Below are 15766 nucleotides of genomic sequence, written 5' to 3'. Positions count from 1 at the left end.
GGTCTAAGAAGCAGAAAATGCCAGATGCATCTAAAACAAAAGGCACAAAAGTATGCAGCAGTCACCAGGGAAATCTAAAAAACAAAACGAACACCAATAGGAGACAAAAGAATAAAATCCACAAAGTAAACGGGGAAATGCAATAGGAAAAGTCTGGGAAGCAGGTGCCTTCATTTAGCAAGTATTTCCTGAGTGCCTACGATGACTCAGGCACTGTTCTATGCCTGGAGACTAATATGAACTAGCCAGCCAAGACTCCTGCCCTCAAAGAGTTGACATTCTAGGGAGAAGGACAGACAATAATAAACAAGATAAGTATATACAACGTAACATGGCCAGACTTCTCTGAGTCGCTGGCATTTCGGTGATGGGGTCCCACCAGATTTTGTGTACAGATTGAAGACTGGTGGCTTGCTCTGTTTTCAACCAGACAAGCCTGGGCACAGCCAAGTGGATGAGCTAGAGAAAGACCTCTGAAAAGTAAACCTGGCCTCACTTACATCTGATGAAGACCAGGCCTTCTAAGACCATCATTTCAAATTTGGAGGGATTTCTTTTTATAACTCTGTAATGGTACCATTATTTGTCACAGGTTGCTGTTTTCCTGGAGCTACTACCAGTAAAGACTGAACCTGTGCTGTTCAGGTGAGTGCTAGCAATAAGCTAAGGAGAAAACCTGTCTTACCCCACAACCAGCCTGGGCAAGGATGAGGGGGAACTGGGCAGCAGAGGAAGCAGAGGCAGCTAAAACCAGGGGGCTGGGGGGTAAAACTGATGAAGCCATTCAGTCCCAAGAAGAGTGCCTGGGAGGATTAGCCACAGAGGGTTCCATCCGAGCACCACTATTTGTTTCAATCCCACCTAACCGAAGCTAAATTGCTCATCTAAGTTAACATTAAGTAAAGGCCAAAAAAGAAACCACATAATATTCTATCCAAGCGAAGAATCCTAAACAAAAGGCTGTGAAATAAAGATAAGGACTCCAACAGAGGTGATCTCAGGTTGGCTTCCTGAGGGAAAGGGGCTGGCCCCATGCTCCATTTGTGAGCTCTTAATTATCGGTTTCTACATATCTTCAGAATAATTCTTTTCCTTTAAAAAAAAAGATCATCCCAAAAGTCACTGTTAGCTACATTACAGGTTACATAACTTTCTTTTCTTTGCATAATGTTAAATGGAAACTACTATTTAACCAAAATTCATTTAATGGGAATATGGGGTCCAAAATCCAGACACAGAATCTTCACTTGGGGAACACAACCCATGGGTTGCAGTATACCTATGTTAAAAAGGAAAAAGAAAGATTAAAAGGAAAAAAATTACAAAAACACACATTTTTAACTAATAGCATCACAAATCTTTACCTTCTCACTAGTAAGAGTGAACTTAGAATAGAAGTGAAGGAAATATAGCATAATTGCTTCCACATTAGAAATTTTTATTAGTTACCAATCCCCCCCTAGAGTTTCATGATCAATTGGGTACTGGGTTCATGCAGAATGAATGACTGGATAGTGTGAGCAACTTGTCATTAAATTACAAGGACAGGAAGACCTCTAAATACATCTATGACCCCATGCCCTGAGGTAGTGCTTCATTTCTGTTGTATTCCTAAGAAAGCATGACTGCAGTCTGGTAATGAGACACCATCAGATAGACTCAGCTTGAGGGACACCCTCTAGAATGAAAGCTGTACTCTATGAACTTGTCAGGAACATGAAAGACAGGGAAAGACTGAGGAATCATTCCAGATGTAGGGAGACTGAAGAGACACAGCAGCCAAATGCAACCCCGGTTCGCAGGTGAGCCACTGGACCAGGGGAAAAAAAAGGGAGCATCGTTAAGATAGCTGGTGAAATCTGATGCGGTCTGCAGACTGGTTTCACCACTAGGAGGGCTGTATGGTGTGATCATGTACAAGAACACCCTTGGTTTTTGGAAACACACACTGAAGATTTTAGAAGCGATGAGGCATCATATACGCGCTTCTCAAACAGATCAGAAAAGGCTAATGGTTTTAGATAGACAGATTTAAATAGAAACTCAACTGATATCTCAGTGTCAAAAATCTAATAAAATGTTAATAGTTGAGGGATCTGGGTGACAGGAACACTGGAGGTCTTTGTCCTACATTTGCAACTTTTTTGTAAGCTAGAACTTACTTTAAAAAAAAATATATATATATATATATATACACACATATATACACACATTTTTTTTTTTTGAGACGGAGTCTCGCTCTGTTGCCCAAGCTGGGGTACAGTGGCACAATCTCGGCTCACTGCAACCTCTCCCTCCCGGGTTTAAGGGATTCTGCTTCAGTCTCCCAAGTAGCTAGGATTACAGGCATGCACCACGACACCCAGCTAATTTTTGTATTTTTAGTAGAGACAGGGTTTTGCCATGTTGGCCAGGCTGGTCTCAAACTCCTGACCTCAGGTGATCTGCCCGCCTCTGCCTCTCAAAGTGCTGGGATTACAGGTGTGAGCCACCATGCCCAGCCACTTTAAAATAATTTCTAAAATTCACCTATGACTTCTAGTGAAAAAGGACCACAGTCACTTTGGAAATCCACCACCTCCCAAGCAGCAAGTTCTTCTTAGTAATGAATGTAAAATTTATTTGTAAAACATCTTCAGCAGATGCAGACATCTGCTGCTCACACTTCTCTATCATAACACTTCATACCCTGATAATCAAACTCCTCTTGGCTTTCTCTCCCAGGCAAAACAGTGCTAATCTTGTTAACTCTTCTTCACAGGCCTATTTTCTAGCCCCTCATCCACACTGCAGCACCTCAGAATGCTGAGTCCTCCATGTCTTTTTAAAATTTAATACTAAAAACCAGATATTTGCCTCAATGAAAAGCCTTTCCATGGCTTGCAATTCTTACATATTAAATCTCTTATTTCAGAATCTTTGAAATACCCATCCCTGGGATGCTTACCCATAGTTCATGTTTTCAGTCACCCCTCACTTGGACCTTTCAGTTTTACACAGCTAAGTGGTCCTTATCTTGCTGAGTTTTCTACTTTTAAGCCACTTGTTATTCTGTTTTTGTCTCGATACCACAATTCTATACCATCTTCAGTTTACTCTACTAATATCTCAGTGTCAGTTTCTAGACTATTATGATATCTTACTCTGAATCAATATAGGCACTGAAAAAACCACGGCTGGCTAATGGGCCCTTTTAAAAGGATGTTTTTATATAACCGTAAGAGCCAATTCCACTTATAAGTTTCTACCATGCTTGTGGGTGCTATACACACTGTAACAAGTCACTCCATTAGACTCTTTTAGATTCAATTATTGACTTTCACCACAATGCAGAAAAAACACTGTACACACATAGGAAAACATTCAGATGATAAAATTACATCTACGTGTAACTACAGCTAAGATGACTTGGGCTAGAAATATGTTGGCTATTTGACCAGCTAACATTGCAATGACCACCTCTAAAAGGTCTGAGAAAGAGGGAGTTTTTTTTTGTCTCCCGCTTCCCAGAAGTTTCTGGATTGATAAAGCAGCTGTGACTACCCAGGGTTGCACCCTATGAAATGACTCAGGAATTTTAGGAGACAGTGGTATCTGTGATCAGTGGGATGGTTTGTGTTTGTTTGTTTAAAAAGGTACAACCAAGGCCGGGTGCGGTGGCTCACATCTGTAATCCCAACACTTTGGAAGGCAGAAGCAGGCAGATCACCTGAGATCAGGGGTTCGAGATCAGCCTGGCCAACATGGTGAAACCCCATCTCCACTAAAAATACAAAAATTAGCTGGGGTTGGTGGTGGGCGCCTGTAATCCCAGCTACTAGGGAGGCTGAGGCAGGACAATCGCTTGAACCTGGGAGGCGGGGGTTGCAGTGAGCTGAGATCATGCCATTGCACTCCAGCCTGGGTGACAGAGTGAGACTATGTTTCAAACAAATAAACAAACAAACAAACAAAAAGGTACATCCAAACACTCAAAATGGATACAGACAATAATATTCTTTACACATTGCTTTGCAAAACTACAGCTTTCAGCTTTTTTTTTCTTTTTTTACTTTAAGGCCCATTATTCCAGCAAAGAGAAAAAGAAAAAAATCTGTGGCCTTACTTTGCATGTTAGTCAAGCCCCCTCATTCCTGGTAAAGAACCAAGGTTCAGAGAGGTGGAACAACCTGCTCAAGGCCACACAATTGTTCGTGGACTAGAATCCAGGTTTTGATGTTTCTACTGCAGCCTTTTCTGTATCTAGAATTACTTGCCTCTATAACTGTGTCCAATGTGCATTAATTTGAGTTAGTTATAAATTCTTAAAATGAAAAATGAACACACACAGCAACAGATTTGTACTGACTTAAAAATAAAACAAACCTCGAAATGCAGAACCGTGAACAGGCTATAAAATTTGATTCAAATTCCTTATATATTTTCAACAGCCTCACCTTGTTTAATAATTAAAGGAATAAGTGTTAACCATAAAGTACATAATCATTATACAGTTATTGTGCCATAAGGACTATAAACAGCCAGGTGTCCCTAGCACAGAAAACAAAAATAACTTACAATTAATGTTCAAAAGAATGCCATTTATGAGTGCTGTAAGAATGCCAAGAGTCACAAAAGTTAGGGAATGGGTTGAAACAGGGAAGGCTCTGCAGGAAGAGATTTCTTTTTAAAGTTAGAAATTAAGAGGTCACTGATATGGGTGAGTAGTGATATGTCAGAAAGAAAATAGGATGTAGAAAAGGAGTACAAGGTAAAAAAAAAATGCTAACGACAATTAAGGAAGCCTGTTGTAGATGCTCCATAAATATCTGACAAGAATTAAATCTAGCATAAGATAAATGTAATTCCTTTTCAAAATCACTTACTTCTGCCTTTATTTTCCATGTAATTATTGTTATCATTTTAGCATTGTCTCACACACACAGCTCTCCTGTTCACTAGAATGATTTTGTAACTTTTAACACTCATTAAATGTTTTGTTTATCAAGAGATCCAAAAATCTATTTCCTTTCTTGTCAACTAATGAGATTTACAACTCCAATTAACTTAGCAGCTAAATAAGAGGTCCAGCAATTTATCTTTTACGTGGTTATTCATAGTACATTGCGGTATAATTTTCTCTCTACATGCACTCTTAGATCTAGCTGTTTTCAGTGGTTCCCATCTTTCACATCTTAATCAAAGGCATCATGAACCCTCTGGAAGCTGGACTTCTCTAGCTGGAAATTTCATCCCTTCGCTGGAAATCTAGCTAGCCCTCGCTCCCCCTAAAAGTCTCCTGAGTTTAAACGGGGGCACATGTTTGACACACACACACACAACCGTCTGCGTTCCAGGACCTGTCATCATTGATGCAGTGTAGCTGTCACGGCGGGATGGCAATTTGAAGAGAGAGTGAGGAGGGGGCGTGTAAAAGGGGACAAGAAGAACTCACAAGGCTTGATGGAGAGTGACAGGCAGAAGAACTCCCACTTTCACTTCTGGGCAAATTCTGTGACGCGGCCGCATCCTCAAACCGGAGACCAGGCTTTAGCTGCTATTGAGGGGGCGGGGGGCGGTTTCTCACCTCTCTCCGCTCGCACCCCCAATACAGGGGGTGGCTCTAGTAAACGTTGTCCTCCAGGCCCCATTGGGAGCCTGGGGGGCGTTGCGCGTGGGCCTGGGCCCGGGGGAACCTCGGGCGGGGGAGCGGGAAGGAAAATGGGGCAGGGCACGCGGAAGACCCTCGGCGCGGGCCGACTCCCTACCCCCGCCCCAGTGCCCTTACCTGTCCCGCAGCCCGTGCTGGAGTTGGCCCAGCCTCTCATAGTAGTCGGGACTCGACAGGGGCACGGCCGATGCGAGGGTCCGGCTCATGCTGCTGCAGCTGCGCCAGCTCAGCACAGCCTCTGGGCGGCCGTTCGGCCGCGGTTGCCGAAGGAGACCGCCCCACCATGCACCGCGGGTAAACACCGCGCCGGGCCGCCTGCAGGAGGCGGGGCAAGACGCCGTGGGGGCGGGGCGCCGCTGAGGGACGGGGCGGAGGTCGGCTTTGTGGGGGGCGGGACGAATACCTGCATGGGGCGGGGAAGAGGCTTGGCAGGGGCGGCGAAGACGCTTGGCAGGGGCGGGGAAGACGCTTGGCAGGGGCGGGGAAGACGCTTGGCAGAGGCGGGGCGTCGTGAGGCAGAGGCGGGGCGTCGTGAGGCCGGGGCGGACCACGTCGGAGGGGCTGGCGCTCGGTGCCCTCTCCTCTACCCTTTGACGCAATGTCTCCTTTCTCCTCACCTTCCAGAATTCGCACAAGCTACGTTAATGTTACAAGACGCATTCCCTCCCTTTCTTTCGTCTCTCCTCGCTTGCTTCTTTTCCTCGACCTCCTTTCTTGCCAGGATTTGTTGAGTGCCAGGCACTGTACTAAGCTTGTTCTATTATATCAGCACTCAAAAGCGACACAAAACACCACATAAAAAAAGACAAACCCTCAACTGCTAAACAGCTGTGCTCAGCCCCGACAGTGGACCAACCCCTTACTCGAAAATCCGTGCTGAATCTAAGGATTGTTCCAGGTGCCAGTATCGTTGGCGAGAGGGAAAAGTTGATAACTAGTTGCTTGGGAAGCAGACGTTTGTGCAGACAGCTCTAATGGACAATGATCCTAATGTCCTGTAGGATCCTCTAGCAGGAGCCCGGGAGCCAGACTGCCTGGGTGTACATTCCCTATCCACGTCCCAGCTGCCAGGCCGTGTGCAAGTCACCCCAGGTTTCCTCGTATGTAAAGTGGGAGGCTGTTAACACAGGATTAGTTTAGGATTCGATTGTTAATATGTGTTAGTGTTTGTAAGTAAGTGGGCCCAGCACATAGAAAGCATCAGGTTTTATTATCATCATCAACGTGGGGAAAAAGCTTCCTGAAGGAAGCCAACATATTCCAAAACCCACTGGGCAGAAAAATTAAGCCTTAGCCCGCTTCTCTGCCTGCCTTCCTTTCCTTTTTTTTGAGACGGAGTCTCACTCTGTTGCCCAGGCTGGAGTGCAGTGGCGTGATCTCGGCTCACTGCAAGCTCTGCCTCCCGGGTTCAAAAGATTATCGTGCCTCAGCCTCCTGAATAACTGGAATTACAAGTGTGCGCTACCGCACCCAGATAATTTTTTTTTTTTTTGGTATTTTTTATATTTTAAGGAGAGACGGGGTTTCACCATGTTGGCCAAGCTGGTCTCAAACTCCCAGCCTCAGGTGATCCACCCACCTTGGCCTCCCAAAGTGTTAGGATTACTTGCATAAGCCACCTTGCCCGGCCTGTAGAGTTTCTTTAGTCTCTTATTGTTCACTTCTTTTGGTTTCTTTTCTATGCCATTAATTTTACTTACAAGGTGCAAGGTGTGACAAACTAAAATTGTAGGAGAGATGGAACACTCGAAGGCCAACAACACAAAACTATGATTTTACTCAGCCTTCCATTCACATTTGCCAGGTCCAGGGCAAGAGTATGAATGGAGGCCCTCATACCATCTGCCTAAATATTGAATTATAATTCAAGATAACAAACTGTAGGTAAAATTTGTGTTCTCCTCTCCACTTTGATCAATATGCTTTCTTAAGAACCTGGAAAACCAGGGTGGAATTTAGTTTGCCTGCTTCTCCAGCTCCTCCCAACCCCATTTCCCACCCCAGGCCCAGTCTTGCATTGTGAGGGGTCTCACACACCGGCAGGGATGTGTGTGCCCTGCCTCTTCTCCTCCTCTTCTCCAGCCAGCAAGTCCCAACTCTGCCCACAACCCCACCTCAGCCTCCTCTTGGCCGGGCAGTGAGCATGCCAGTGATGGTCACCCTTGCAGGAAAGACCCAGCCAAGAGGCCTTTTAAAGCCTTAGAAAGCAGCTTGGGCCCCTTTGAGCAGGGAAGGTAAGGGTGTTGGGTACTTAGAATGTGTTCTAGAAGAGCATATGTGTGTATGTGTGTGAGCACCCCAGGTGGGCCTGTCATCTGGCCATGGGACCTCCTTGCCTTGCGTGGAGCAGCATGGGCAGAGAAGGGCTAGAACAGACCCTCTAATACACAGAAGCCAGGGCAGAGGCCTTCTTGCCCTGGTCTAAGGGTAGCACTCATGTGACTTTTATTTAGTTTTTATTCAGATTATATCCAATTGATTCAGTGGTAACGTGCAAAGGTTTATTTTAATGAGTTTAGTGTAACTTACATTTTACTACAACCCTGGAGAAAAAAGAAAAGCATTAAATTTTTAGGATATTTTATTTAGGACCATGCCCCCAGGTTAGTTTTGTTTTTTTTTTAAGAAAAAGAATCCCCAAACAATTAATATAACTATTTTCAGCAAGTAGCACAGAGTAAGCAGATGAGGCAGTCATTTAGCACCCCAAATTTTTATTAGGCCATTTTAGGAGAATCTAAAATTAAATGTAATTAAACAGTAAATAGATAACTCAAAATAATTATAATTTGCATCCTATGGTTGATTCATTAATGACATATGACAAATCTAGATGTAGGATCTCCTTTATTAACAATAACACATAGCAAACAAAAGGAATATTTCTAGAGTATTTATGCTAAAATTATGCACTTTAAATGGTGACAGGCTTTCAATAAATTCTGAATTCTTCACTTTGAATATTTAATTTGCTGGAGCCCTCTATTTTAATATTTTTCTTCAAACTCTTTATTTAGCTGAGCTGATTTCTGTAAGCAGCCTTGCTTTTAGCTCACTGGACCAAGGGTCATCAAGTCTGCCTAGATCAAGGCTTCCTCTAAGTCCTAGAATGTCTTAGCTAGAACTTAGAGGGAGTCTAGCCCCACCCCCTTGTTTTACAGGGGAAAAAGGGTTCCGGGCAGATAAGGGGCTTGGCCAAAGTCACATAGCTGGAAATCTATGTAATATTAACGAGTCTGGTTCAAAATATGGATCCCTAGTGGTCCCATTAAGCAAACAGCAAGGGAAGCCAGTGTCTCGGCCCAGAAGTCACGTGAATCTTAGGGTGAACCAATGAAATTGTTGTTTTTGTAGCTCAAAAACAAAACTGATTCTGGAAAATATATTGAAATTAGAATTGTACATATATTCTAGTATTGGGAAATTCTAATTTCAGCATATTTCCATATATATGTATATATACATTACATTTACCAGTTTATTATAAGAATATCACAAAAGATACAGATGAAAAGATTTATAGGGTGAGGTCTGGGGGAAGGGGTGTAGAGGTTCCATGCCCTCCACGGGCACACCACCCTCCAGGAACCTCCTCCACATGTTCAGCCAGCTCAGAAGCTTCCTGAACCCTGTCCCCTTGGGTCTTTTATGGGGACTTTATTGGATAGGCATGATCGACAGTTGTGTAGAAATGTGATTGGACAAAGGGGACATGATCTAATACTAATTGAGTGGGAAACCCAACAAGTCCTGTTCCGATTGGCCTCTCAATGCAGCAGCAATTTTTTTTTTTTTTTTTTTTTTTTTTGAGACGGAATTTCACTCTTGTTGCCCAGGCTGGAGTGCAATGGCATGATCTCAGCTCACCACGACCACTGCCTCCCTGGTTCAAGCAATTCTCCTGCCTTGGCCTCCTGAGTAGCTGGGATTACAGGTATGTGCCACTACGCCTGGCTAATTTTGTATTTTTAGTAGAGACAGGATTTCTCCATGTTGGTCAGGCTGGTCTTGAACTCCCAACCTCAGGTGATCCACCCGCTTTGGCCTCCCAAAGTGCTGGGATTACAGGCGAGAGCCACCGCGTCTGGCCTGCAGCAACATTTTATATTTTAAAATGTATGCACTATGTTGCTTTTAATTAAATCATGTATATTTGAGTCAATAACTGCTTGGATATTGTATTAATTTGCTAGGGCTGCTCTAAGAAAGCACCACAAACTGGGTGTCTTAAACAACAGGATTTATTGTGTTTCAGGTCTGGAGGCTAGAAGTTGAAGATCAAGATATCCACATGGTTCGTTCCTTCTGAGGGCTGTGGGGAAGAATCTGCTGCATGCCTCTCTCCTGACTGCTGGTGGTTTGCAGGCAATCTTTGGTGTTCCTTGGCTTGTAGACACATCATCTTGACCTCTGCTTTCATGTTCACATGGTGTTCTACCTGTGTATATGTCTCCAAATTCTGCCTTTTTATGAAGGCACCAATCATATTGGATTAGACGCCCACCCTTCCCCAGTATGATCTCATCTTAACTAATTACATCTGCATTGACCCTGTTTCCAAAGAAGACTGCCTTTTGAGGTACTGAGAGTTAGAATGTCAACATATGTATTGTGCAGGGGACACATTTCAATCCATGATAGATATGAAAGTAGGAAAAGATTTCATTTTGCAGTCATTATGCAGAAATATAAGACATTGCTTCCTACCCCATTAGAAAAGTTGATCTAGAAGTAGAGATGAGGCTGGGCAAAGTGGCTCACACCTATAATCCCAGCACTTCAGGAGGCCAAGGCAGGAAGATCACTTAATCCCAGGAGTTCAAGACCAACCTGGGCAACATAGTGAGATCCGCCCCCCTACAAAAATTTTTTTTTAAATTAGCCAGCCATGATGGCACCCACCTGTAGTCCCAGCTACTCAGGAGGCTGAGGTGGAATGATCTCTTGAGCCCAGGAATTCAAGACTGTAGTGAGCTATGAGCCATTGTACTCTAGCCTGGGCAACAGCCAGCCTGGGCAAGACTCTACCAAAATAAAAAAGTAGAGACAAATCAAATGTAGGAAGTAGGGGGAAAGCTGTGATGTCCCATGTATGAGTATGCCATTGAAATGTACTCCTTCTGTCACTGACATGTATACTGGTGCAAGCATTTGTAGCCTCATTTGGATCTACAACAGTCCTTTGAGGGCACCACAAGTTGAAGCTACTAGCCCAAAATCACACTATCAGTGTGTTCTTGTCAAACCAATGGTAGTGGTAGGATTAAGAGTGGTAGGATTTGGCCACCGGCCTGTTCCAATTCCAGAGTCCATCCTCTCTTATATATATTATATATATTATATAAATCCTTTGCCTTGATCCTCATCATTTGAAGCTACCTATATTTTTTATTTTCCTTGTATGAGATGTGTAAAATATATACTATGTGACCCAGAAGGGTTTTTACAGATACACGGTTCATGTATTGGGAGTAGCATGCATAGAATACATTTTGCTACATGCTGTGATACAGCATGATGTGTTCACCATTCTGGTTAATTTCCTTCTTAGAACTCAGAAAGACTACATTTATCATCCTTGCTAGCCGTTAGGTGGATCTACATGACCAAGTCTGACTAGTGAAATGTGGGCAGAAGTGATGCAGCCACTTCCAGGCCTGACCCCAAAACATCCTGCACAATCTTCCTGTTTCCATTAGTTGCGTGGCTAGGTGCAAAGAATCCATTGGAGAACTCTGAGGCCCTGGAAGAAAAGTGAGTGACTGCGATAAGCACGGGACTGTGACTTGAGCAATAAATCAATCTTAATTGAGCAATAAATCAATAAATAAATCAATTAAAAACTGATATTTTAAGGTCATTTGTCTCAGCAGCTGGCATTGCTTATCCTGACTAATACACAAGCATTCCATGCAGAAATTGCACAAATGCATCAAAATATCTTTCCATAAAATTCTCAGTGAGGATTTATGTGACTATGTAGATGGTAATAAAAACCTGTAACAGTAATATTAAGAGCCAACACTCAAGGACAGAGTCCCAGATAATGAAGCCAAGGCTGTAATAAAGAACCAGTCAGAGAGACTCTGTCCAATAGGACTTTCTGCAGTGATGGAAATATTCCATTTTGTGCTATCCAATCTGGTAGCCATTAGCCATGCATGGCTATTGGGCAATTGAATGTGGCTAGTGCAACTGAGAAATTGAATTTTTAATTTAATTTTTATTTATTTATTTATTTTGAGATGGAGTCTCACTGTGTTGCCAAGGCTGGAGTGCCGGTGTGCAATCTCAGCTCACTGCAACCTCTGCCTTCTGGGTTCAAGCAATTCTCCTGCCTCAGCGCCCTCTAACAACTGGGATTACAGGCACGCGCCACCACACCTGGCTAATTTTTGTATTTTTAGTAGAGACAGGTTTTTGCCATGTTGACCAGGCTGGTCTCGAACTCCTGACCTTAGGTGATCCACCCACCTCAGCCTCCCAAAGTGCTGGGATTACAGGTGTGAGCCACTGGGCCCAGCCAAATTTAATTTTATTTTAATAATTAAAATTAAAATTTAAGAGGCTACATGTAGCTAGTAGCCACTTTGTTGAACCATGCAGATCTAGAGATGAAGTGGAAAGATGGATAAACATGGAACAGGGAGAGGGAGGACATAAATCACTGGGAAGTGGAAAGATAAGAATAGAAGGTAAGATGCCATCCTTGCTGGGAGGTTGATATGGTTTTGTTCTGTGTCCCCATCCAAATCTTGAATTGTAATACCGCTGTGTCGAGGAAAGGACCTTGCGGGAGGTAATTGCTGTTCTTGCGGTAGAGAGGGAGTTCTTATGAGACCTGGTTGTTTGGTAAGTGTCTGGCAGTTTCCACTGCGAGCTTGCTCTCTCTCTCTCTGTCTCACTCTCTCTCTCTGTCTCTCTCTCTCTCTCTGTCTCTCTCTCTCTCTCTCTGTCTCTCTCTCGCCTGCTGCCATGTAAGACGTGCCTTGCTTCCCCTTCCGCTATGATTGCAAGTTTCCTGAGGCTTCCCCAGCCATGCGGCAATTAAACATCTTTTGTTTATAAATTACCCAGTCTCAGGTAGTATCTTTATAACAGTGTGAAATGGACTAATAAAGAGGTGATGGTCATCAAGAGAAGAGGTGTGATTGTGAATTTATTTTATGTGTCAACTTGGCTAGGTCATGATGGTCAGTTGCTTTATCAAACACCAGTCTAGACATGATTGTGAAGTTTTTTTTTAGATGTTGTTAATATTTGAAGCAGTAGGCTTTGAGGAAAGTAGATTACTCTCCAAAATGTGGATGGGCCTCATCCAGTCAGTTGAAGGCCTTAGGAGAAAAGAATGAAGTCTCTCACAATCTCATGAACCAATTCCTAAAAATAAATCTCTCTCTCTCTCCATATATAATATAGACACACATGTATATACACACACGTGTGTGTGTGTGTGCGTGTGCGTGTGTGTTTCCTACTGGTTCTGTTTCCCTGAAGAACCCTGATGAATACAGGAAGACATGAGGTTACTAACAGCACTTTGCTCAAAGGCATTTGTTTTTTTAATTAAATTAATTTGATTTTAAGACAAGGTCTCAGTCTGTCACCAGGCTGGAGTGCAGTGGCATGATCATAGCTCACTGCAGCCTTGAATTCCTGGGCTCAAGTGATCCTCCTGCCTCCGTCTCCCAAGTAGCTGGGACAACAGGCACGTGCCACCATGCCTGGCTAACAAAGACATTTGTAATAGCTAATTTAAAATAATAAGAATTGGGTGCAGATTCCAATAAATAAAATAAAAACATAGATTTCCTCATTTTATTTCATATCATATAAACCAACAATTAATATGTGGGTCCTGGCTGGGCGTGGTGGCTCACCCCTGTAATCCTAGCACTTTGGGAGGTGGAGGCTGGAGGATTACCTGAGCTCAGGATTTAAGACCAGCCTGGACAACATGGTGAAACCCTGTCTGTACTAAAAATACAAAAAATGAACTGGACGTGGTGGCACATGCCTGTAAGCCCAGCTACTCAGGAGGCTGAGGCAAGAGAATCGCTTGAACCCAGGAGGCGAAGGTTCAAGCTGAGATGACGCCACTGCACTCCAGCCTGAGTGAGAGAGTGAGACCCTGTCTAAAAAAAAAAAAAAAAAAAAAAAAAAAAAGTGAGTCTCTAAAATATTTGAGTTCTAGAAAAGCTAAATAACAGCCAAAAAATGGAATAATAGAGCAGTTAACTGCCTCTAGCTGGAGACTCACTACTTAAACGAGATGGGCTCACTCTGTCTCACAGCTCTTATATGCCTATGATTTCCCCTGAAGTCCTTGAATTGGGCTTCCATGAGGTCTCCAGGATTATCCCTTTGTAGACAAAGAGGAATCCTCAGAGGAGATAGACTTGAAACACCAAATCTTTGCACTCTTTTCTCCCTGCAGGACTGGCCCGTGGCGTGGTGTACCAGGCAGGAGCAGCTCTGCAGCCCTGCAGCCCTGGGTGCATGAGTGACAGGCTGTAGGTGCTGATGTCACATGTGAACAATCTTTGAATGCCAAGATTCTCCTCAAAAATCATTTGGTGAATTTCTTAATTGTTTGCCACTTGGATGCACTTCTCATCAGGGTTCAACAAGTACTCCTAACTACAAGGGTTGGAAACAAAGGGACGCTCTAGGCCTGTTCTTACAATTCACAGGCAGGTTAAAACCAAAGGGTTTGCATAATAAATACCATTTATTTGATGACTATGTATTTATGTTTACAAGGTGACAGGGCACCGCATGTAGAATGTTCCACTTCTCATTGTCTGCAATTATTCACAGTCTTTGTAGAAACGTTGGCTTCATTCATTGCTGGGGCACACCTCAATGATGACTGCTACACAAAGCAACCTCCCTACACTTAATCATCAAACATTTGCCATTGTGTCCTCAAGAAGCAGTCAAATACAAGAGTTGGGAATTTGGGCTCAGGTGCCCCCTCTCCATGGTATACTGTCACTTCTCTTACAACCTGTGTGACCCTGGGCAGATTACTTACCCTTGCTGTGCCTCAAATTCCTCATCTGTGAAATGGTGATCATAAGAGTGCCTTCCTCTCAGGGTCATTGAGAGCCTTAAATGTGGTGATCTGTGTGATGCACTTGGAATCATGCCTGGTAGAATTATCCCTCAACCAACACAAGCTAGCATTGCTTCTTAGGGAGACAAGAAAAATATCCCTTTGGGAGGTAAAGCAAGTCATCAGAGGTAATGGCCCAAATTCTGCATTTTATGACTTATCTCTGTCTCTCAGAGGCATTTCCTGAGCTTCCTCTCTGTCCTTTTCATCAATTCTACTGGTTCTGCAGTCACCTGCCCACGCAGGGTCAGGTTCTGGTCACCTGAATTCATCACTGATGACTCAGTAGGTGACATTCAGTTGGGAACCTCAAGCTGGGATTCAGTTTTACTACTTTTGTGTCAACCCTGGCAGTTGAGGAGATCTCAGCCCATCAGCCTCAGGGGTAGAAGTCAATGACACGCAGGCAGCACCATGTTGTCTAAAGATCATGTGCTTCAGAATCAGTAGACTTGAGTTCCAGTCCCAGCTCTGCCTCTTAGCGACTGTGTGGCTCTGAGCATATCTCAACATTTTGAATGTCTCATTTTGCTCATTTCTAAAATGAGGGCAACAACATTTTTATTTATCAAGTAATTGCAAGGAGTAAATGAAATATTTAAGACGTCGTTAGCACAGGCCTGGCCAGTAGAAAACACTCAATAAACAAATGGTTCCAACCTCTCCCTGAGGACAAGGAAGCATTCTGAATTTCCTGGGACTTCTAAATGTAACCAAAGAGGAATGGCGATGGGTTCATTTTGCTACAGGTTGTACGTGTGCGGTCACATGCATGTTTGTCAGTAAATACCATCCGATAGCTAACATGATGGAGCTTCACTTTGTGCGTGGCTCTTTACATGTATTGGCCTCATTTTCCAGATGAGGAATTTGGAGCATGTCGAGGTTAAGCCACTCCACCAAGGCCACATGGCTCGTCAAAGGAGGGGTGGAGTTATAACCCCTACAATGTAGCACCAGAGCCCTAATTCTCAACCACTATATTCTGCTTCTTCTCA

General features: G+C 43.5%; 1 protein-coding gene across 6 annotated transcripts in view; it reads right to left on the bottom strand.

Moving 5' to 3' along the window:
• KIZ (kizuna centrosomal protein) overlaps nt 1-6716 on the bottom strand; it is a 120715-nt gene extending 113999 nt beyond the window's left edge. Inside the window, exon 1 of one of the 6 annotated variants that reach the window (XM_054466968.2) lies at nt 5768-6716. In XM_054466968.2, the coding sequence (XP_054322943.1) occupies nt 5768-5856 (89 nt within the window). In that variant the 5' untranslated portion in view covers nt 5857-6716. Of the gene's footprint in view, nt 1-5434 lie in introns of all 6 variants that reach the window. The other 5 variants (XM_054466972.2, XM_054466971.2, XM_054466969.2 and 2 more) reach the window with 5 other exon arrangements.
• Nucleotides 6717-15766: the final 9050 nt, after the last annotated feature.

This window comes from Pongo pygmaeus, chromosome 21, assembly GCF_028885625.2.
Source record: "Pongo pygmaeus isolate AG05252 chromosome 21, NHGRI_mPonPyg2-v2.0_pri, whole genome shotgun sequence".
NCBI classification, from domain to species: domain Eukaryota; kingdom Metazoa; phylum Chordata; class Mammalia; order Primates; family Hominidae; genus Pongo; species Pongo pygmaeus.
The sequence above is the reverse complement of the archived record's forward strand: the minus strand, read 5'-3'. Positions and strand labels throughout refer to the sequence as shown.